Here is a 23,008-nt window from a genome sequence, read left to right on the forward strand (position 1 = left end):
AGAGGCATGTCTGCACAAATGTTGAGACATGGACGAAGGTACAGTACAAGGTGTGACTGTTGAGGAGAAGCAGGGAAAGTGTGCGCTGGAGGGGGACAATATTTGGCACTTTCGCTCTGCAGAATGAGAATGCAGGGAGACGTGTCAAAGTTAAATACCTGCTTAAAATGCTCGGATTACAGGCCATGCAGCAGTGCGCACCGAAAGACCCATCGCTAAGCTGGATGTGCTGTTTATTGTAAGCACTGACACAACCGCCATGGGGAGAAAAATATATCATGATTTCATTGTTATGAGGAATAAAACGGTCTGCATCTCTTTGTAGATTACTTGATAAATCTTTGTAAACATTAACAGTAAATGTTATTCTCTTTATGTGCCAATGCATTAATAATTCACAGACGCAATCTTCATATGTCAGCAGGGATCCCGCGATACGGAATCAAGGCTGAGAAAAAAAAGCAAAGACATTTCCAGGCTCCTCCTATGAAATGGCAGTTACACAGAGCAAAGATCTCACACTCTTACTATTTCCTTGGGAAAACTTCAGAAAAGCCAACTTTCTGGTTTTAAAGAATGCTAAAAAAATAAAACTCTTAATGAAGGAGCCGTGAGAAACTTTCAAGACTGAAGTCGAAAAGCACAGCCATTTAACCACATTTTAGGTTTCTTAAAGTTTCTGCATTTATTAAATATTATATATATATATATATATATATATATATATATATATATATATATATATATATATATATATAGTAGTTTGCAGAATAGATAGTTTGACAGGTATATATATATATATATATATATATATATTGAGGAATAAATCTCATTGGACAGGTAGTAATATCTGCTTTATCTTTATTATTCTTCGAATCTCTTCGCTCCCTGTCATCAGCACAGGTGTTGGATCACATGATATCTTGCAACATTGACCTTGCCCATTTTTCTCCCTTTAAAAATGTCATAAATTAGACTGCTGATTTAAATGAATGGGATCAAATACTACGGCAAAAAAACACAAACATACTTATGAGAGGAATGAGGTGGAAAATAAACACAAACAGGTCTAGACCGAGCCATGTTGGCACAGGGTCTATGAGAAAAATGTAACACCAGCTCTTGAGAAATGTATTAGGAGAAAGCGAGGGGCATGACACGACTTGTCTTCAGTTTCTCTAGGAACGGAGATGGCTTTTACCAATTCTTGTACTACAGAAAACTGGGTGACAGGCCACATAGATTGACTGATAATTGCAAAAAAAAAAAAAAAAAAAAAAAAGCATTGTAGTGTAAAATACTCTGAAGTGTATGTTCATCCGGTTACTTTGCATCACAGAATAGCTTTCTTCTCCAGTTTCCCAGAGTCTCAAGTCAAAATGTTTAGTTTATAAAGTTGTCTTTTTTGTCATAGCTACTGTTTTCTTTTCTTTGCTGTTGACATAAATCTGCTTATCTTTCCGATCTTGACCCTCATTCCGTATATAATGAGAAAGTAATTTATGACAGTGTCATTCAGGAATGACCAATGTCTGTTGGAAGAGATTTATGCTGAATGCATTTTTTCTGTGTAAAAGAAAGACATAAGTCTATCGGTGGCATGCGGTTGACTCTGATGATAGTTAAAAACAGATTTTCGATACCCTCAATGAACGGTAAAAGTTATCATCAGCACAAACGATGCTGCTTTACGGTTATAAAATGAAAGATAAACTAGTTGCCTGGCTATAGGACACTTCTGGCAAAGAAGTCGTTTCGCCTCATGATTCAGTGTTTTCCATGAAAATGTAACACTTGCATGTTTTCCCTCCTGAGCAGCGCTTATCGTTTGTTTTGCTCCAGATGTCAGCTTCTGTCAGCGTTGCTGTCGGCGTGAGGCTTGGTTTCTACGTCAGAGTTCACGGAGTGTTCACCCTGAAACACATACTTTATCAATATATTGTTGGATTACAGAGTCTCCTGGGAGTATATGTTAAGAGGAGAATAAGAAAATATGAAAAGCAGGAGGCTTAAGCAAATGTACTGGCTTTTCAGCTAAAGTGATTGAATACAGACGGAGAAACTCAGCAACCCTCAATCCTCAGTTCTTCACTGTTAAAAAATAAATTGCAAATCTACCCGGTTTTTTATTTATTTACTCGTTTGTTTATTCATTAACAGTCTTTGAATCTGTATTCCTGTTGAACTTGGGTTACGCACAACCGTGGTTCGGTAATACTTCGCTCTTCATTAAACTTCTTTAATAAATCAATCATAACCACGAAAAGATTTATTCATCCGCATTTTCTTACTAATTAACCAGCAGACCGCATGAACATAACTGACTTCCTCCATACTGCATTAATAATAAGGCAACACCCGACCACTCCATCAGACTTACTGCAATTTTAAAAAAACACACTTGTACACTATTTTATGTTTGTAGCTTTCTTGGTATCTGTCTTCTGATTAAACACACTCCTGGCAAGCTAACGTGGTTCAGTAATGCTTTGTTATACATTAACCTTCTTTAATAAATCAAACATAATCGCGAAAAGATTTATTCATCCGCGTTTTCTTACTAATTAACCAACGGACTGCATGAACGTAACTAACTTCCTCCTTAATAAATTAATAAAGCTAAACATAAATCTAATGGCGGCTGCATCGGTCCTATTGCAATTTAGTCGTCCGGCCTGTTGTAAAAGAACATCTGCAATGTTATTTAAATACGGTAAAGGTGCGAAACTGCTGAATTGTAACTCCTAATGCCTTGCTAAAGTATCTTTGGCATCTCTCCCACAATCCGAGAGACCTATGTGTCTGATAGTGATGTTATCTGTCGTCAGAAGAGAGCACAATGCCTTTCTCTACCTCAGGCCACGCTCAGATTAACTTCCAAGATGAGGACTGTCCGCTGCAAAACACAATTAATCATTTGCAGTCCATGATGTTCTTGTTTAAACTAATGATTCAGGGTTATCAGTGACGATCGGTGATGAATACGCCACTTAAAACAACACTTATTTTCTGTACTCAGCAAGTCATGTTGTATATCCCACTAATGCACCATTGGTGTGCCTTGGTGGTATTTTAACCCTTTAGGCCCCGAGGGCATTGCTGCTTCACTGAAGTTGATGTTTTGTGACATACACAACGACTCCTAACTCGAGGACTGCGGCAAGGAGGGTCGGGTTGGTATCATTTGATGGATAAATGATTTGATTCGGACGTTTACCAGCCGAGAAATAGCTGATCGAAACGGATGAAAAATTGCTCAACAAAAAAAAGAACGCATCTGTCTTATTTGACACATCTCGTGACAGAAATAAAGCAGGAGAAAAATTCCTTTCTGATGACGTTCCCCCAGCATCTGTCGTGTCTGCCTGAAGAAATTTTAAATGCGTAAAAGAAATTAGCGCCATGCATAAACATAAATCAATAACTCCAAGGCCGTAGCAAGGAGGGTCAAAAGGTAGGAATCATTTGATGAAAATGTAAATATTTTAGGGAATAAAAAATACATTTGCATTCGAATATTCTCATTTTGAGAAATAGGTGACGAAACGTAAGAAACATTTTGGTCAAGGGCAATTTTCATATCATTCAAATATAATTTTTTGCTTTAAAATGATACATATTTTGTGTTATTTCATTCAGGGGTTGCTCAGTGATTTGCCTATGAACTCTTCTGTGGTCTCACGTGACAATGTCAACACGATGAATGTAAACATGATGAATGTAGCCAAAATCTGTCTTGAATCGTACTAAACGCGTTCACGTGCTCACCTCAGCAGTGGTGAGGTACCTTCTTAAGTAGATGGACACACTGAAAGAGCGGACACAAGCGGACACAAGGGCCCGATGTATGGCAAAGTTTCCTTTTCGTTTCTTTGCTTAGAGGTAAAACCATGCTTGAAAAAGGTGACCAGGGCCACTCTTAGCAAACCTTGCGCTCTAACAGCTCCAGTTGATGCTGTGTACGTGATGCTCCACAGATCCCCAGCATTAAACCCCTGTGAAAAAACTCTGTGCATTATACCTGCTGCTGTACACCATGGATCTTAATTAAAAAATCACTCAAATCTGCTCTCAACTGAATGACTCATATTTATTAAAGATTAATCTATAAATATAAGTCTAAGCATTGCGGTATTTAATTCTGAATATCTATCTGAACTGTTTTTACAGCTTTGCTTTTTCGTTCGCATTGTCGTGCTGTTGCTAGAAATTTGTTCCTCTTACATTTAACTTTATTCTTTTTTTAAACGCAAGGTTGCGGGAGTCATTAAAGCGATGTCATTAACACTTCCGCGAGAAAAAAAAAAATCTTTGCGTCGTTTCGATACTGATAATTACAAAATCCTGGTTTTGCACGTGGGACCGTCCACAACATCTGTGCATAACGTTTGCATGCAAACCGAGCAAATGGTGCCAGTTGCACAGCCTAACCCATCCCGTCCCTGCGCCAAACTTACTAGGTCGCTTTCAGTCTTTATTTCGGTATCAGTAAACCAGCTGTGGCGAGAGATTGCGCAAAAACGCGAGTTGAGGCTGGACGCGAGCGTTGCGCAATCACTGACACAGGATCCCTCTACTGGGGCGCTGATCTTTCGCATCCCTTTAGACCACATCGATGAGAAAAGCTAGACCTCATCGCCGTTTAATTGCAGAATCATAAGCGGTTTGAACCGGAGCTCTGGTTCCCATTTCTGATTAACCACGTTTGCTTTTTCCAAACCACCGCGAGAGAAGCGCGCCCTGGAATCGGTTATCGCTATAACAGACACCACGTTGTGCAGAAGTGGGAGGAGAAGCCGTTCGAGGAACACGAACCCAACGTGTGCGGATTAGAGGAAGACTTCCTCGTCCTCCGCGCTCCCGAGGGGGAATTCCAGGCCGCGGGGCGGCAGGCACAAAGCGTGTGAGTCTGTGCCGATCCTGGATCACCCTACACGCCCTTCTGTTTGACTGCAAAACATTCCCCATCGCTGTAGTTAATAAATACACCGCTGCGTGACCGTTAAATGATTAAGTCTGCCGCGCTCCCGAGTCAAAAGAGGCACACAAATAAAGAACTGATGCCTCAGCTTGTTGGAAAACAGGCATCGGTTCGTTTCTGCTGTGAAATTCATTTCCGAACGCGAGCTTAAAGCCCACTTTGAGTATATGCACTGGTTATCGTGTCGCATTTCGCGAGGTAGCTTATAACTGTATTGCCCCTCTCCAGTTAACCACTGCGTACGCGGAGAACTTTGAAGCTCTCGCAGTATTGTGCTTTTTTCGGTCCGTATTTATTTTTGCATGCACTGAAAAGCAACGGGTTTAGAGATTAAATCACAGAAAATGATTTCATATAGGTGGGAAATGCATTTTACAGAAACAGAATAATTCTTAATCAATCGATAATTCTGCAGTTCTGCCTAATTTTGTGAGATTGGGGATTCAAGCAGTTGAAAACGTCCAACGCGTGCTTTGCTTTTACTTCATAATAACAATAAATAAAGCACCAATTTCATTTTTCAGTGAGTAGGAGCAAAGACAAAATGTTAACAGCTGTAGTTGCATTTAAGACTTAAATGCAATGCTGACTATCAAAAGCTGTTTTGATAAATAACATATTTTTAGGTCCCCCCCCTTCATGTTTTCTCATGTCGAATGTTGATATGAAAAACAATAGCTGTATTTGTAGCCAAAGCCCCGTCGAGAGCAAGAAACAGAAACTGCACACTGGAAATCTGAAATATCATTCCCGTTATTAACGCATCTGTGGCGTTTTTAATAAAAGATACCAGTAAAAATACGAAAAATATGTTTATTGTAAAAAAGATAAATGAATAATTTGTAAATTACACTCACACATACAGTATTTAACTCTCTGCAATCAACTTTTTTTTTGCTTAAACTACTCTTCTAAACTAAGCCCGATCGTGCATCTACCTCTGCTTGTTCTTTTATCTAAAACCAAAATACAACAACAACAAAATCATACGAATGGATCAGTTATGACACTGGATGTTCGCGCAAAGTGCTTCAAAATGCATTTTACAAGTAACACATCTCTGAACTCGAAGTATCCCTCCTGAAATAGCTGTCGTCGCCATACGAGTACAAACAGTCTGATGAGCCGTAGGGCGCAAACTCCGAGGTTGCCATGCCTTCCTGCGCGCTGGACCAGTGCGACAGACAAAAGCAGTGCTGCAGGCTGCAATGCTGATAGTGGTAGCTTTCTGGAGAGAAACTGGAGCTCAAATCCATCCGCGTTGGGGAGCTGTAGCACGAAGAAGACGAGGAGTTGGACTGAGGGGGAGAGTAGCTGTTGTAGTCGACGGGGCTGGGGAGATTGAAGGAGTCCGAGGGCGATCTCGAAACCTGAGGGAAGCGCGCAAAAACACCCATCAACAGCTGTTTTTATGAATCAGTGCAAGCACATTTCGGCATCCAACGGGCAAAAGGGCGTTTATTAAAAACGAAAAGCACCAAACACATACCAGGCTGCTGCCATAGAGGTCCGCGTTAGAAGGTAGATATCCGTTAGACCACTGCGCGGAGGTGGCACACACGAAATTGCCGCCGCTGAAAGTCTCGGGTGGCATCATGTGCATCATCTGCTGATGATCGTAAGCATTCTCCATCGGGATGTTGACATTTTCGGTAAAGGCACGTGTCTGGAAATAGGGCTCTGGAGCTTGCATTCCAAAGACATCTAGGTGGGCTGCGGGGAAAAACAGGAGAAAATGCTGGCTTGAGCACAGGAGAACATTTAAATTAGGCCAGCAAGACTTGAGATGATGTCACGAGACCATCAGCCAAACAGCTAAATCACATTTGAATAGTAGTTTATAAAAAGAGATCATGCACGGATCTGTAAGGAGCACCTATATAGATGTAGGTGCCATTGTTCTTTTATTTATTTGTTTGTTCTTCTCACACTTGTAAAGATAGAGCCGATGCCCGACGGTGTGGATGAAAAGGGGAGTATAGTAAGTTGCATGCAGTCGGTATACTTTGTTTTTGTGCTTGTCTCGGGTTTCCTGATTAAAACTCTTACGCAGAAGGTTCTTAGCTTTTTTTTTTTTTTTTTTTTTTTTTTGTGTGTGCGCGCGCGCGCGAGTCCACGTTTTCAGTATCCACAAAGGTGCTCGCGAGGCGGCTGAAATCCGACGCTTTTGTAAACAGCGTCGCGAAACGACCGCGCGGGACAAAGGGGCGAGATTGCTATCGCTTATCGCCGCGCAGTTAATTTGTTGGTGTTTTAAACTTACTGTTCGTGGTCGTGGAGCAGGCATCGCGGGCAGCAACGGCTTGCGACTTCTAGGGGATTGACATTGGGAAAGAGAGGGAGAAGCAGAGGAAACCGTTAATCACTGCGTTCGTTCAGTTGAAAAAAAAGAAATGCACCGTTAGGCAGGTCGTGCCGTTATGAGAGAGCCTCAGACGCGGATAGGCCTGTGTGGGCGTGGTGCTTTTAAGTTGCACTGACCAGACCCGCGTTTTTACTTCGGCTACCATAAACCTGCACGCCAGCGACTGACTTTTATTGCGTAGGCTCAACACCATTGTTTACCGTTGCGGTTTTCTGTGCCTGCAGGGCTCTGTGCTTCTGCAGTAACTCCTTAACGGTGGTCTTCACACGCACGCCCTGGTATACCTTAGGTTTGTCTGCTGGACGGAGAGAGAGAGAGAGAGAGAGAGAGAAAAAAAAAGGATTTGAGTTCATGCAGTGGAACTGATTTTCAATATTTTATTGCAAATCTCCAGGAAAGCATTCTATGTAGATTTTTATTTTCATTTTGCCAAAAGAAAATGCAAACGCATTGGAATCGAGTCTTTAAAAGTCTTTAAAAGTCGTATTCATTTAAAGACAGTGCTTGTGGGTCAGTGATGTGACTTATGCTGGTGAAACGCACGAGACTCGAATAAACCTCTGTGATGATCGTGCATGCGTTATCTAAACCGTTTTGTGGGGATTCGGGTCAAATACGTTCACATCAGTAAAAAAAAAAAAATGTATACTGGGGGGAGCTGATGATATGCTGGCAGCGATGCAGTTGTGTAAAATGTATTTAAAAACTGTTCTGAATAAACTATCTGGTTGTCAATAATGAAGTTTTTTTACTTAATGATCACACCACTTGCCATTAAACGAAAATATTTGTTTTTTAATCAAATAAAACGAATGAAAATAAACGGAACGAGCCTCGTAAATGATACGATATTCAGAACACTTTATATGCCATTGCCCCTCTACACGTCTGACCGTGCACAGAATTCGTTTTTATATGCCACTGGAAAACGCTAATAAATATAATATAACGCTAGATTGCGAAACCATGCCCGCGTTCCCAGCCAAGACTCCATTGGTCTGCGCGCGCCGGCGATCCGGCAGCGAACGGGTTAGTTTTCGCATTACAATGACAGTAGTGAATTTCGAGAAACATGCTCTCCAGCCATCTTTGCCCCGGGACGGAGGTTTTAATTCGGAGTTCGAGCGGCTTTCTTTAATGCGGCTGCGAACTGAAAACGCGACGAAACCGGCGAGCGAATTATTGACGGCTTCGCGCGCGAAGGCGCGAGACGCGTAAAGTTGGGTTTGCGGGAGGCGAAGCGAAACGCGCCGTGAAACGCCGCTCGCGGGACGGGGAGAAGGGAGCGGACGCCTCGGCGAGCGACAGACGTGAGTAAAAACACTCTTATAACCGCGCGCGAGCGAAAAGCGAAAGTTAACCGGAAAAGAGACGCTCCGAAAGTAAGCCCGTGTAGGTTTGCAACGAAGAAGCCCGGCGTGTTTACGGGGGCGCTGTCGATTGGTTTTAAATCTCCCCGAAAAACGTCTAGGGTCCCGGTTAGTTTTGCGATCCTCTGCAGACGCGAACTTATTTCTCGATATAATGGGCAGTCCTCCTATCTCTTCCCACATAAGCGAAGCCGCGCCTAATAACTTCCCCCAAAAATCAAATGCGTAAAAAATAGATGGAAAATAGTTGTCCTTCTTTCCTAATTTTTTAATTGGTCGTTCAGCCCCGCGAAGACATACACGGTGGGACGTCTTCCCGATCCGCGTTAATATATATATAAAAATTCTGGCTGAACGTAAGCGATTCAAAACAACGCCACGCCATGGCTGAGTTCATGGAGGCACTCGAGTGCGCACAGGGCAAAAAAAAAAAGCGCGCTGATGTTGAGAAGATAGCGAAAACGTCCTTCGGCGGTGTTTGTGATGAGCTCACTGACAGCTAAACCTATTCTGATACATATTCATACGCGCGCCGGAGCAAAGTTTGAAATCCGGTCGAAATGTTAGAAAGCGCGTTTGACCTGGCGCTCGCCCCGAAAGAGGGACCGGCGGGCTCGGGCTGGGCACGGCGGTCGGCAAAAAAAAAAAAATCACGCAAATAAATCTTCAGATAAACCCGTGTCGAGTTGTGCTTGGAGGAAAGCTGAGCAAAAAAAAAAAAAAAAAAAACACGACTGAAAATTCAAGATACGAGCAAAACCCGAGCTTGCAATAACCCACGTTAATGCGATCATTCCCATTAAACTGATAAAAAAAGCACCGTGGCGCGTTTAATAAAATACACGTATGCATTAAAAAAAAGCACTGGTTTGTTTAAAAATGTCCTTTCGTGTGTTTGCTGCTTTAAAATATCAGCAAGAGTGCCTGCTTTTGCTGTTTCCTATGCACTGCTATTTCCAAGCAACGTTTGCCGGTGCGTTTGTTGCCTTTAATTAACGTGTATTTTTCTTTTCTCGATGTTTTTCAGGTCGCCGAAGACGAACGCATCTTTACGTAAAAGAAAAAAAGAAATTGCGACTTACCAGACATATTGGCCTGAAAAGGAGGAAACCTCTGGAAGAACTACAGTGAAATACCCCAACGTCAGTTCTTTGCTCTATTATATGGGCAAGAACGAATTATTCACAAAAGTCTCAAAAAGTCTCGACAAAGTCACCTCAAAACACTCTCAGGACATACAATTATACAGTAATATAGCTAGGGATATTTTAGTTTGAGTTTTTCTCCCCTCATCCCTACTATTTAAAACCCCAAGAACTCAATGATTTGACAATGATTTGATTGCGCGATACTTTCAATTTGAATATTCAAAAGCTTCGTAAAAAGACTTATTTCTGAGTGAAATTCGCTATTACAGTGCATATAACAGCATCTCTTTTAATGGAATGTCGTGTTATTTCGCATTTTGACATCAACCAAATATATATTTCTAACATTTTATCACCCTTTTGGTGTTGATGATTGGAGTCTCCCTCAGAAGCACTATTTCTACTTTGCAGTGAGACACAAGGCACAAAAGGGCTTTTGCGAGCCGTGGCACACTGTGGAGGTCTTCAGCAATGGGTAGCCTTATCAAAAAAAATTAATATAGCGTCCCGTGGGTCCCATTTTTTGCAGTATTTTAAGAATTATTGAATTGGTGGGCGTGGCATATGATAGCAGCCATGTTTGTCGTTAGAACAATTGGGACGTCTGCTGAAGTGAAGTTGTTGCAGTGGAGAGAGATGCGAGGCGCGTGAATATTAATTAATAGTTAGAATTAAAAAAAAATAATTAATTGAGAGGTCGAGCAGGCAATCGCTGGAAACCAAAAGCCGGCTCGAATGAGATTCAAACAACGAACGGCGTTCGTAATAGTATCTATGCATTTCTTCTCTCCTCGTGTTTTTTGATTTTAATGCAACGCTTTAATTAATCGACGAATCATCTTCGCCTCAGCCTTAAAAACGCGTGAACGGGGTGCTGTTTGATGCCGGGTGGTGCTGATCTCAAACCCAGCCTCGCACACCTGACTGACTTCTGCTGAAACGGACTGGCTAAGAGCGGCGCGTTTACATTTCTTTACACCTTTGAAATCGCAACGCTGCTGTTAATTTATCGGATTTAAGCGGGAACGCGTTTAAGAGCGAACGCCGGAGTGAACGCAGGTGCTCTTTGTCTCAGGAGAGGAGCCCGAAAAAACGGCTCCGCGTTGGCGTGCAGCACGGGTTGGGGAAAAACGGGACAGTATCGACGCAGAACTGCTGAATAATTGGACGTTTAAGCGAGTTCTTAATAAACGCGTCTTCAAACGCCTCGGTTGGGTTTTATTCACACTGTGCCCAGTTGCTCCTTCGGCGTTTCGCTCCTCTGTGAAATCGTTTTGTCGTGTCAGTCCGCCGCTAAAAACAGACCTCGACTTATTTAAGCGATATTTTCTTACCGGCCCTCTTTATCAGCCACGTTTCTGAATATATACTTGATAAATCTAAGTGAAATCTCTTCAGAAAGCCTTGAAGCCGGGTCGAGGGGGAGGTTGAGGTAGACTGGTTGAATGGCGCCCCCTGGTGACTAAACCGGAGAAGGTCATTCATCGTACTATACGCTGCTCCGCTCATATAGGAATTTCAATTATAAGCAGTTTATTTTAAGATGAGCGTACACATGTACGCAAACTCTTCACGTGCTTGAGTAAAAAAACAGACTAGGAAAAGACGTTGCTAGTGACTATGACTGTAAAACCATTGCAATCCATAGAAATCCGTTTTAAATTAAAGCACAGAATGAGTCCTGTGCGCTTTATTTTAGTGCACTATTATTATTTATTTACATTTTTTATAATGCGGATGCGGTCTGATTCGTGCTCTCATTTCAGTACAGGCCTGGAATAACACCTTTGCTTTAGTCCTAAAAGAATATTTGCGAGATTTGTTCAGATGCATGAGCCATGAGTGCCATCTGAAATCTTGGAGGAGCGTTTTTATCGGGCTCAGGTTTATTCTAATGGAAATGCATAGGTCCTGTAAAATGAAATACCTGAACATAAATACAGCAAAAATCCTAATTTTAGAAAACAAATTTTAGAAATGTTTGCGTCTGAACTCTTTATTTGTTATTATAATAAAGCATCAGAAAAATCATTCGGTCATTTATTAATTTTATATGGTTTATTTTACAAGGTCTTACTTTAGAAGTCAGATCTCTTTATCTACAAAATCTGAAAGAAAGAAAACACATCTTTTTCAAATTATTTTGTATGTACTTTTTCCTTATCCTCTACATTGCATTTCAATAAATACGAATATATAATAATGAAAAACTTTTTTTTTTTTTTTATCTTTGTACATTTATTCAATAAAAAGTTTGAGGTTTCATTCAAATGTTTTTTTTTTGTTGTTGTTTTTTTGTTTTTTTTACAGAATTCTAGTTCATTTACCTTTAAACCATTTTCACGACATGCTTTTGAAATGTAAAACTCAGGAGAAGAGAAATAGGGCTATCAGCTATAAATATCGTAACACTTAATTTTTGCGGACAATATACATTTATATAGACTCACTGTCACTTGCGTGTCACAGAAATAAAAAAAACAAAATCTGATATACAGACTCCTTATACTGATTATCATCCCAATATAAGCTGTAACGGTGGAAAGAGAAGATGCGGTAATGATAAACGATACAGTCAAAACGTTAAATTGAAGATATAATTTGTTCCTCAATGTTAAGTCTTAGCTCCGCTAAGCAAAAAAAGATTGTAGTGCTAATTGTTACGTATTAAAGAGATGTTGATCTGCTAGGCTGCCAGGCCAGCCTTCGTTTCCTTTTAATTCAGTCTCAGAATGCCCTTCGGACCTCATACTGTGACCAAGTGCTACTAGTGTCCTCCTTGCCCCATACCAGGCTGTCGCTCAGGGCCGAAGGGGCGCTTTCGGCGTCTTCCGAGGGTAGCCCTGGCACCAGTTTGGTCGCAGGCTCAGTCATAAACGAAGGGGAGGCAAAGCTGCCAGAGGCGGGTTGAAATGAGGAGTGATAATTGACTTCATCCAGTGAATGGAGGGAGTACGACTGCGAGGACGTCATGCTCGAGCCCCGGGACGACGAGCGGAACTGGGTCGGGCTGACGGTGTCGGGGTTGACCAGGGCGCTGGGTGCGGACAGGGGCATGGGAGCCAGGACGTCTCCACACAACGCCTCCACCCGTCGCTGGCGGGCCTCCCAGGAGTCCTCTGAGGAGAACAAAAAAAGAAAATATTCTAAATACACAAAAATATCTTTTCAGTACTATTTTATGTATATTAGATTTAAATGTATATTTTTAAACTTATTATATATTTATAAATACTATATAAATATAAATATTATATAGGTATAATGTTTACATTCATTTAAATAATTGAATGATTATTTTGTAGAACATAAACATTTTCTCTATTTAAATCTAATCTCTGTTTGTAACTTTTTCAAATAATTACATTATTATTTTTAACGTTTTCATTTTCTAAATGTGTATTTAGATCAAACTGCCTGTAAAATTCTTCATTTATTAACCGATTAATTTAAACATAAAATTAAACATATGCTCAAATGTTAAACTAGCCAATATATATAATTTTTTTCCTAAAAAGTATAATGCTTTTATTTATACATAGTATAATTTGCAACCTTATTTCAGTTGTAATAAATAAATAAATATTTAAAATATAATAAGTGCCTAGAATATATCTTTAAGATTAATATTATAATTTATATACTACTAATTTAATTACTACTACATGTTTTTAAATATTTGTATTAATTTGTTATTAATTATGACATTTTAATTAATAAATAATCAATTAATAAAAAATGCAATTATGTAAACACAGAAAATAGAATACAATATTAAAATATTTAATAAAATTAATTACTGTTTAGTACTTGAATGCAACCGCCTGCAAACTTATTTATTGATTCATTTGAACTTTGTCCCATATGCAAATAAAGTCAACACTACAGCAGAAACTAAATACTCCCTTCATAAGCTTAAAAATGGCTCAAATGCTAAAATGTTCCATCCCTAAGGAGGACAAACATGCAGACAAAGTCATACAGAGTGTAAGATTTTGGCTACACTTCAACAGCGCTGACGTGTTTGTTTGTTTTTTCCGTGCCACCTCGTGTGCCACATCTTACCAGCAAATAATGTGAAGGGTCACCGGAGTAAGAAGGGAGCAAAGAAGACAACGCAGAGGGCGAGAATATTGTGCTCCCTCCGCCGGAGAAAGGAGTGCTTCGGTAGTCTCCAAAAGTCTCCGGGTAGTAGCTGTCGATGAGCGAGGAGTATCCAGACACGCATCCGCTTTCGCACGACAGAGACTTTCCCGTTAGCGCCGAGGGGTAGACGTCAGCCGAAAACGGTTTAGTCGAGGAACAAAACTCCGTGTCCGAAATGAAAGGCCTCCTCATGCCGTAGTAACTCGGAAGCATGTGAGAACCTGAAGAGACCACAGCGATCGTGACCGAGATGCCATCTAGAAACATCATTGCACATTTCAGACTTAAACATACACACGTGAAGTGTTGGAGACTCACCAGTCATTTGAACAAACGGACTCGGAGGAGACGAGACACCCTAGAAAAAGGTTGATATCATCAGTTTCCCATTAGTTTTCTCTGATCATTTACTTTGACTAATGCAGTCCGGTCTTAATGGCACACGACGAGCATGTTTGCATGCATCTATTAAACGGCCCCGAAACTTAAAGAGCGTCCCTCCAGCAAGCGTTTCAAACGACGAAACACTTTCTCGCCTTTCAGTTCTGCTAGCGAGACGCCAGTGGGACCCGTAGATTTCTCTCATATTTTGTCGTTGTATATTTTGGCGAGGCGATAGACAGACACGGGCTCTCGTTCGTTTGCATATTACAAGCATAAAAGAGCTGATATCAAGGCAGCGCTGGCTGGAGGGCAAGCAAATTTTGAGGCTAGCATTTGAATGTCATTTGCTCGTCCCAAGACTTCCCTATGTGAACAGCCTACGCCTCAGTGCCTCTTTGAAGGCATGGCATGGAAATCAGGCTGTTGAAGAGCTCCAAGGCTGTGACTCTGCACCTGATCCAGCCTCAAGATAAACCAAGGTGAGGAGAGAAATAACTCTACTGTACAGGGGTGTAAGATCGACGCTGGCAGCCACTAACAGGACCCTGCTTTTGATGTAATGCGTGGCCATTATGTCCACGTGTACTCTGTGCTTGTGTCATGCTTCTTGAAATAAATGTAGATTGCGTGGCTCCCAGTTTGTTTTGGGGTTTTTTCCCTGTTCTGGTTCGTTAATCATAGTTTTTTGCTTTTTTGGAATCTTTTGAAACGGCTGATACGATTTGGGCTTCTTTTTGTTTTATTTTTGTGTACTGTTAGCCACTGATCAGGTGATGCAAGTTCATTTAGTCAGGCGTCAGGCCGTGGAAAGCTTACAATCAGGGTTTGGTGTAATTAACTAATACTAAAACCATAAAAACATTTTCACTACTCGAAATGAAATAATATTTAACTCATTGAAAATATATTTTTTATGTTAAAAAAGTAATTGTACATTATATACATATTGCATAAACGTTATGTACTCTATGATTTATAATAATACGTATTTATAAAGAACTATGCTGACATATTGTAAAAAAACTACAGAAGCAGAAAAATGACTAAACTTGAAATTAAAATGAAAACTAATTTAAAAATATTAACAAAAACTTATAATGGTGTTTCAATTCTACTAAAATATCTACTCAAAACACAATACTTAAAGCGATATGTAAAATAAAATGTAATGTTATGCCATGAAAGCCTATTCAGGATTATTAGGATGAACTAAATCTAAAACCATTAAAAAAATGTATTACTTATATTTACATATATACTTATATTACATATATACTTATATAAAATATATATATATATATATATATATATATATATATATATATATATATATATACACACACACACATATATAAATATTAAAACTCAAATTGTCAATTGTGTCTCATTTATACAAAAATTACATTGACTAATAGCACAATATTTAAAACAACATGTAAAAAAAAATTGAATAAAATTTTGTAACATCAGCTCTCAATGTTTGTTATTCTCTTATTCATGCAACTTTTATTTAAACAGTTTTCTTTGACCAAAGATTATATAAGAGTAGTATTTCACTATTGTTCGCCTGGAGCCCCTGTCAAGTGTCTGTATTGTTTTGGTCCTGTGTTTGGACATGACTTCTGTGGACAACGTTTGGTGAAGTCTGCAGATGGCTCTTCTACCCCAAATAAAAGGCCATAGATACAGATGTAAGCTCATTATAAAGCTATTTTTGTTCTGTGTGGCCTCGACATGCTCCGATTCTCCTGTGCAACCCTCCTCCTGCTCTGCCATTGTAGTATGTGTTTGGTCTCAGTCGTGTCCCCGTGGGATCACAATGATTGACACCTACATGCATGTCATTTCATTATGCTTCCAAAACATAGTTACTTTTTACCTATTGCATTACATACAAAAGATTAATTACCATTCACTGCTCAAAGTATCAACAATACATCACACATCATGGAAAGTCGCAATGGTCATGAAACTGTAATATTAGAGAATTATACAGATTTTCATTGCTTGATGTTTCTAGATAATATTATAGATTTATTTAAGTAAAGAATTAAATTATGAAATGCATATGCATGTGTGTGTGTTAAGAATATTTAGTGTATTTTCTTTTTAATTTAAAATTAGAGTAATATAAACTTTTTATATTACATTTTATAAATGTATAAAAAATTATATAATATTATTGCAATTAAAATATAATATTAAATATTTCTAGTATATATATATATATATATATATATATATATATATATATATATATATATATATATATATATATATATATATATATATATATACACACACACACACACACACTACTACAAAAGTTTTTATGTGTAATAAATAAAACAATTAATAAATAAATACATTTAATGATAAATTAAGAAGTACATATTAGAAATTAACTACTTTATATATATATATAATATATCATATATCTAATTATTTTGACTCTTTAGAAAGGTTCATTTTCTTTTTGCGTTACTAATGCTGTTTATGTATTATATCTTACAATTTAACACACATTTTGTGTACAATTTACAACACAAGATCCAATCCATTGTTTGAAACCATGCAATGCTATTAGTTTGTACAGTGGCGAGACAGAAGCCATTACTCTACTTATTCAAACAAAAGCCAGCTCGGCGTGCCATTGACATGGAGAAAAGCGTTCTCTTGTGCAGCCAGATGTCTGCAAGTCTGATTTGTGCTCGTCTAGAGTGACAACAGGCGACTTGTCTGTGGTCTACAGGAGGAACAATACAGTGGAGCAGGTGTGCGAGTGTTTGACTTTGCATAGGCATACTACAGCAGCAAAAGGATGATTGACTCCCAAACCCCAGGAGCTCATGAGCATCAGCGCCGCTGCTATTGTCTGCCGCTTGTGTGCAGGTATTCACTAACGGGCTTTGCCCTGTGTGAGAAAAAGACTAGACTCCGAGGGCATGCATCACGGGCCAGAGCTTCATCATTAGAATAAAAAAGATAAGCCAATGAGCAAATAAAGTGGCGGGGCGCAGAATATGCCAACTGTTTTAAACTGTCTGTTTGCATATATGAAAGAAAAGCAGAGTGGCAGCGTGAATGGAGTGAAAGGGAGCATTGTGAATGGCAGGGTGGGGTGTGTTTCGGTTGAGGGTATTGACCAGGTGAGATGAAGCCGCGGACTTACAGCGTAACGTGGCCCGCTCGTCTGCCGTGACCTCTTTTCTGCCAGCAGATCTTTCACCGTGTGCTTCACCCTGACTCCCTGGTACACTCTCTTCGAGCACTCTGAAAAAAAAAAAACATAAACGCGTCAGAAACATGGGAAAACGGCACAGGACACCCGTCACTCAGCGTCAGGCTTAATAACAAGTGCGCAATCGTTTCTTCGTTTTTCGAGCAGGTGCGGTATCTCCTGTCAGTTTTATGGCGTGCATCTATAACTGGCATGGAAATTATCTTTGGTTTTGGTCAATGCAAATCGGTCAGTTTACGAACACTAACTCCGTCCAGTTGAAACATCACGAGGGGACGAGTATTATTCGGTGTTTATACGCCTGCGCGACCTCGTAAGCCGGAGGAGGGCGGCGAGGTTATCGCTCGGCACTGACGTTGAAGTTTATTCCCGGAAAACACAAAAAGACAATTCCTGGGAAGCAAAAATCCTGGGTCAGCAGAACAGTGTATTTGCAATTTAAAATGTCGGTGATAGGAAATTGCATGCAAAAATCATTGTAGCGTTATGTAAAAGACCCATGTTCGTGAGATGAAACACTGGAAGCTGTCTGAGATAGTATTATTAAAGAGCTCAAGCTACGAATGTCTTTTAATTAAGCAATCAGACTGGATAACATAGGAGTTACATAGTACATGGAGTTCAGTCATTGCAAGAAGATCAATCTTAAACGGAGTTAGTAAAACCGAGCTTTTATATACGTATAAATGACACCTTACCTGTTTCCATGATGCAGATACGTCAGATGTTGAGAGCAGGAAATCTACTCGGCTATCTATCCCAGTGAAACAACTTTGTCTGCTCCCAAACTCCAGCTGAATTTGACCATTATACCAAAGACACGAAATCCAGCTCCGCTTTAGCGAACTATACCATAGACGCTGATCAGAAGTCAGCTTTTGAAATGACCCTCGCACATTTGTTTGCATGCAAATAATTGCCAGGACGTTTTTCAAGCATTTGCATCAACCTTCCAGATTAGCGAGGAGCGAGCACGAATGACACGCCATCGTCGTTGGTGATGTCAAGACTAACCTTTGCTGGTCATTTCAGGGTTTTATTGTAGCATGGTATTATTAACCATTCGACTTATACTGACGTTGTGCTTGCATTACATTAAATGAGTCAAACAACAATGAACGACTTGATGGAAAATTGTGGAGCAGAAATGAAGACCTGAAACCTCGGCTCTCGCCGGTGAAGCCTTACAGTCAGATCAAATGCCCTGGAGTTTGGGTGTAAGTTATTTTAGTGACTTTTCATCTATAGGGCGGTTTGGACGGTGCGAGTGCCAAAACAAAGATTAGCGTTTTTGTCCTTTCTCTAAGTGACTTATGAGCACTCCTTCCTGTTTTGATATGGATATCACCTCTGCCAGTAATATAGTCTTACTAGAAACAGAAAATGGAAATGTCCTAAAAATATTAGGTTGACTGAAAATACAATGTGCAAAATACAAAGACTATATATAAGACGATCGATCGATAGATAGATAGATAGATAGATAGATAGATAGATAGATAGATAGATAGATAGATAGATAGATAGATAATAGATAGATAGATATAGATAAATAGATAGATAGGTAGATAGATAGATAGATAGGTAGATAGATAGATATAGATAAATAGATAGATAGGTAGATAGATAGAGTGTGTATAGATGGATAGATAGATAGATAGATAGATAGATAGATAGATATAGATAGATAAATAGATAGATAGGTAGATAGATAGAGTGTGTATAGATGGATAGATAGATAGATAGATAGATAGATGTGCGTAAATTTAAAAAACGTCACTACCGAACATAATTTTTCTCACTTTTCTGAGAGTTTTTCCATAACGTAGGTTTTTTTTTTATGTATATCCTACACAATTGCCGCTACAGAAACAGCCATATTTAGGGAAAATAAATTAAATTCAAGTGCAGTTATGCCATTTTTTCTAATAGTGTTTTAGAATGCAAGTTCAAACGTTGTAATGCGATGTGGCTGCCACCAAACCACCAGCGTCACTACCGAAACATGGAGTGTTTTGTCAAAACTAAAGCTGTTGTGATAGTTTTTGGTTCGATGTATGTTCGACATAAGTAAGCCGTAAAGGGTGAGCAGTCATAAAAACAAACACTGAGGCGTTATTTCTCTTCTGTGTCGCTCCGTGTATCTGGCGCCCCGTGTATAAACAGTATTCCACACTGCTAATAACTTGGCACAAAGATGGGTATAGGTTAGGTTAAGTTACCAGTCTTTGTGACATCAATTGTGTTAAGCCTCGCATGTGAGCCAACCGCATGAAAACACCCAACAACAAAACACTGCTGTAACTGCTCAGGGCAAGTATGTGTTTAGCAAACAAAATGTGCTTTCAGAAATCACTCAGCTTCTTCTAATTAATTACAGAGTAGATTTCATGAAACCGCTTCATGGCGGAGAGGTATCAGCGTCTGATTTCACTCACAATAATTAACATGCATGATTGTGGACGGATTGTAGGTTATGCACAGCTTTTAAAAATAACAATGTAAGGTGGTTTTGACTAACAACGCATGGCTTTTGTTTCTGACTTGCTGTTAAATATAGAAAAATGCAAATCTGACTGTGAGAGACTTTCCAGTAAGGCCATGGGTCATTTACTTTTGGATGGATGCTGGCGGTCAGCGCGTCTTCTAAATAATGAAAGTTGAAAGAACATCCAGGAATAGACTATTACCAATAAAAACCAAACAACTTTGCTGCAATAAGGAAACGTGGTCTCCTGAACTACCCATTATTATCATTTATTATCATTATGTTTGCTATATAAAATACTGATACTATGTAATATAACCAGAAATATTGACAAACTGTCAAAAGAATCCGTAAGCAAATGCAGTCTGGTCATTGTTTTAAAACACAAACTAACTGCAAGGAATTATGATTATGCAAACAAATCTCCATCTTTATATTCCACTAGCTACAGTGCTCTTTTATTTGTATTATCAGTGCTCTTTTTTTTTATTTATTGCTAATATAAAATAACAACAGGCGACTGAATACACCCATCAGGTCTTCGTTTCAAAGAGATTTAAAAAAAAAAAAAATCACAATTCAACAGGTGTTGTCATACCTTTAAAAACAATACACCTGTCGGTGTCTGCAGCAGTATGGAAATACTACGAGCCTCGCTTGATTCTGTGTTCAATACTGACCTCTAGTGGACCAAGATACAAACTATGCTTGATAGTTCATAGGCTCATGCTTGATGACAATGGTAGCCTACTGTAAAAAGAAAATCTTTATTTAAATAACAAATATTAGAAACACTTTATTTTAAGGTGAACTTTGTACACCTGTAATATGTATTTAATACTTAAACAATAAATAAAGGATGGATAAATACATGCAAGTAACCCTAACACAAACCCTAATCATTAAGATTTATTTAGATTTTTATTTTATTTACTCTCTTATTTAGAACATATAAACCACACGTTTCAGCATTTTAAGATACTCTACTGGGTGCAAAATATTAATTCAGTGCTAAATATCTTCATTTTTAATTTGAAATATCTTATTTTTTTGTCATTTTAGTTTTGCAGAATAGATTTGAATCAAATTAGATGCCATACTGAATTTAACACCAGTGTTGGGTCTAGTTATGTCTAGTAACGGCTTTACTTAATTAAAAATAATTACAATTGCATGCTTTATTTTTTAAGATTTTACTTATTTTCCAAAGCGTTGTTAGGTATCCCGTCATATAGCTATGCAAAGATTTGATTACAAAAGTAGTATCAAAGCTATAAAAATACAACTTGTCATGATTTTAAATGTATTTAACCTAAGCACAATTTCAAAGTAAGAAAAGATGTGCTAAATCAGATTTTATTTGATCTTAATTCAAGCGACAATTGTGGCAAAAACCAGCCTTTAGTGAGTGCTGTTTTAAGTTTAGCCCTGCATGGTTAAAATGTTTTTAAAAAATAGAAGTTGAAAATGATAATAATAAGGCATTTATTAAAAATAATAATAATAATAATAATAAAAGGTAATCATTTAAAAAAAAGTAATGGAAATAGTTACACCATTACATTTTAATTAAGTTAAATAATGTAAAATTCCCAACAATATTAAAAACAAGCCTAATGAGTGCAAACAGTATGTGATTCTAACAGATAGTTCATAATTCATAAGGTGCATCTCAATCAGCTCCCGCAATCCTTCCTGTGCATTTCTTTCCGACAGAAGAAAGATACTCATGCAGGTTTGGATTAACCTGAGAGCCACTAAATGATGACTGGATTTACATTTTTGGGTGAACTATCCCTTTAAGATGGAGACAGGTTTGCCAATCTAGGAAATTAAACATCCTTGTTCTTTTGGGAACACCAGATGATAGTTTAATTAATGAACTCTCAAGCAATCTCACTTTTTTGCTCTCTATTTTTTGCCTATCAGGGAACATCCTGTTCTCATTTTCTCTGGAAAAGCACTTGATCTCCCCAAAGACGGTTCACCTCCTTATACAGCCTACAAGTCATCTTTTGAAATCAACTGGATACGTTCTCCATCTGTAAATCTTCATTAAACAAACTGAGGATGATGAGTTGAAAACCTTTTGAGCTTTACATAAAACAATTCCCATTTAAAATAATTTATCTGAATGCATTTTAAAATGCAATGTATTTCTGTGATGGCAAACCTAAATTTCCAGTATATTACAGTCCTTCAGATATCATTCTAAACGGTCTCGTCTCATTACGGGTGTGTGATAAACGTGTGGTTAATCTTGTAACTCGGGTTGTTTGATCTCAGCAGATCGCAGGGACACGATCTTGAATCATGTATTTGCTCTGTCACCCTGAGCAGTGGCCTGTCTTATCACAGGAACATTCTCTTGGCTCACTCAAAGGAATTTTCCAGCACTCTGCGTAAAGGACCACGCGGTCTAATACAGACTTCAGGCTGCGTTTGGATCTTACATTATTATATTGGCGCTGTAGACTATATTGCAGGCCTACACACATATAGCCTATTTTCACGCACTATATAGGCACCGACTAACTGGTTATTAGTTCTCTACGGTGACTCGGTATTTCCAATAACGAAATGTAATTAAAAACGCGCGCATATATTACAAAAACGGGAGTGTTGTTGTTCAGAACAACGCTGCGCAGAACAGGTAAACAAAAACAGCAGGATATATCTTACTTCGCCTTTTCAGGAAACAAATGCCATGTAAGGACGGGATAAGTTTTATAAACTACGTGTTACTTGTGCTGTTTTCATGCGCCATTTCGGACGGGACTAACATTACGGAGGTGGGACATCCGGGCCCCACCGAGATCTCGCGCTCCGTACGCGTGCGTTCGATTAGTATTAGCCTAGCGTTATCTAAATGGCTAAATGAAGCT

General features: G+C 38.9%; 3 protein-coding genes across 5 annotated transcripts; all 3 read right to left on the reverse strand.

Annotated features, from left to right (window-relative positions):
- Window positions 1-5,780: 5,780 nt before the first annotated feature.
- On the reverse strand, window positions 5,781-11,545 carry LOC122359110. 3 transcript variants are annotated; one of them, XM_043259281.1, is made up of 5 exons: window positions 9,799-11,545; window positions 7,547-7,641; window positions 7,245-7,293; window positions 6,471-6,694; window positions 5,781-6,351 (listed from the first exon to the last, which is right to left on the reverse strand). In XM_043259281.1, exons 1-5 carry the CDS (start codon window positions 9,803-9,805, stop codon window positions 6,025-6,027), a joined length of 702 nt encoding a protein of 233 aa, XP_043115216.1. In that variant the 5' UTR covers window positions 9,806-11,545; the 3' UTR covers window positions 5,781-6,024. The 3 variants fall into 3 exon arrangements, with proteins under 3 accessions (XP_043115216.1, XP_043115214.1, XP_043115213.1); XM_043259279.1 differs by having other exon boundaries at window positions 7,547-7,644; XM_043259278.1 differs by lacking the exon at window positions 9,799-11,545 and having other exon boundaries at window positions 7,547-8,389.
- Window positions 11,546-11,594: 49 nt separating this feature from the next.
- Window positions 11,595-13,728, reverse strand: LOC122358618 (uncharacterized protein C11orf53 homolog). Its single transcript, XM_043258499.1, has 2 exons — window positions 13,719-13,728; window positions 11,595-12,983 (listed from the first exon to the last, which is right to left on the reverse strand). Exons 1-2 carry the CDS (start codon window positions 13,726-13,728, stop codon window positions 12,592-12,594), a joined length of 402 nt encoding a protein of 133 aa, XP_043114434.1. The 3' UTR covers window positions 11,595-12,591.
- Window positions 13,729-13,863: 135 nt separating this feature from the next.
- On the reverse strand, window positions 13,864-18,494 carry si:ch211-213d14.1 (uncharacterized protein C11orf53 homolog). Its single transcript, XM_043258500.1, has 4 exons — window positions 18,334-18,494; window positions 17,567-17,667; window positions 14,329-14,368; window positions 13,864-14,231 (listed from the first exon to the last, which is right to left on the reverse strand). The coding sequence occupies exons 1-4, from the start codon at window positions 18,341-18,343 to the stop codon at window positions 13,864-13,866; spliced, it is 519 nt and encodes a 172-aa protein (XP_043114435.1). The 5' UTR covers window positions 18,344-18,494.
- Window positions 18,495-23,008: the final 4,514 nt, after the last annotated feature.

This window comes from Puntigrus tetrazona, chromosome 15 (assembly GCF_018831695.1).
Source record: "Puntigrus tetrazona isolate hp1 chromosome 15, ASM1883169v1, whole genome shotgun sequence".
Classification (NCBI taxonomy): Eukaryota; Metazoa; Chordata; class Actinopteri; order Cypriniformes; family Cyprinidae; genus Puntigrus; species Puntigrus tetrazona.

Excerpts from the sequence above, each read along its gene's own strand:
- LOC122359110 (XM_043259278.1), bottom strand. The coding sequence starts at position 7,699 with ATGAACTCAAATCCTTTTTTTTTCTCTCTCTCTCTCTCTCTCTCTCTC. Across the intron at positions 7,294-7,546 it reads AGGCACAGAAAACCGCAACG|AAGTCGCAAGCCGTTGCTGC; the intron begins GTAAACAATGGT and ends TCAATCCCCTAG. Across the intron at positions 6,695-7,244 it reads CTGCTCCACGACCACGAACA|CCCACCTAGATGTCTTTGGA; the intron begins GTAAGTTTAAAA and ends TTTTCCCCGCAG.
- si:ch211-213d14.1 (XM_043258500.1), bottom strand. Across the intron at positions 14,369-17,566 it reads CGAGCGGGCCACGTTACGCT|GGTGTCTCGTCTCCTCCGAG; the intron begins GTAAGTCCGCGG and ends ACCTTTTTCTAG. Across the intron at positions 14,232-14,328 it reads TCCGTTTGTTCAAATGACTG|GTTCTCACATGCTTCCGAGT; the intron begins GTGAGTCTCCAA and ends TGGTCTCTTCAG.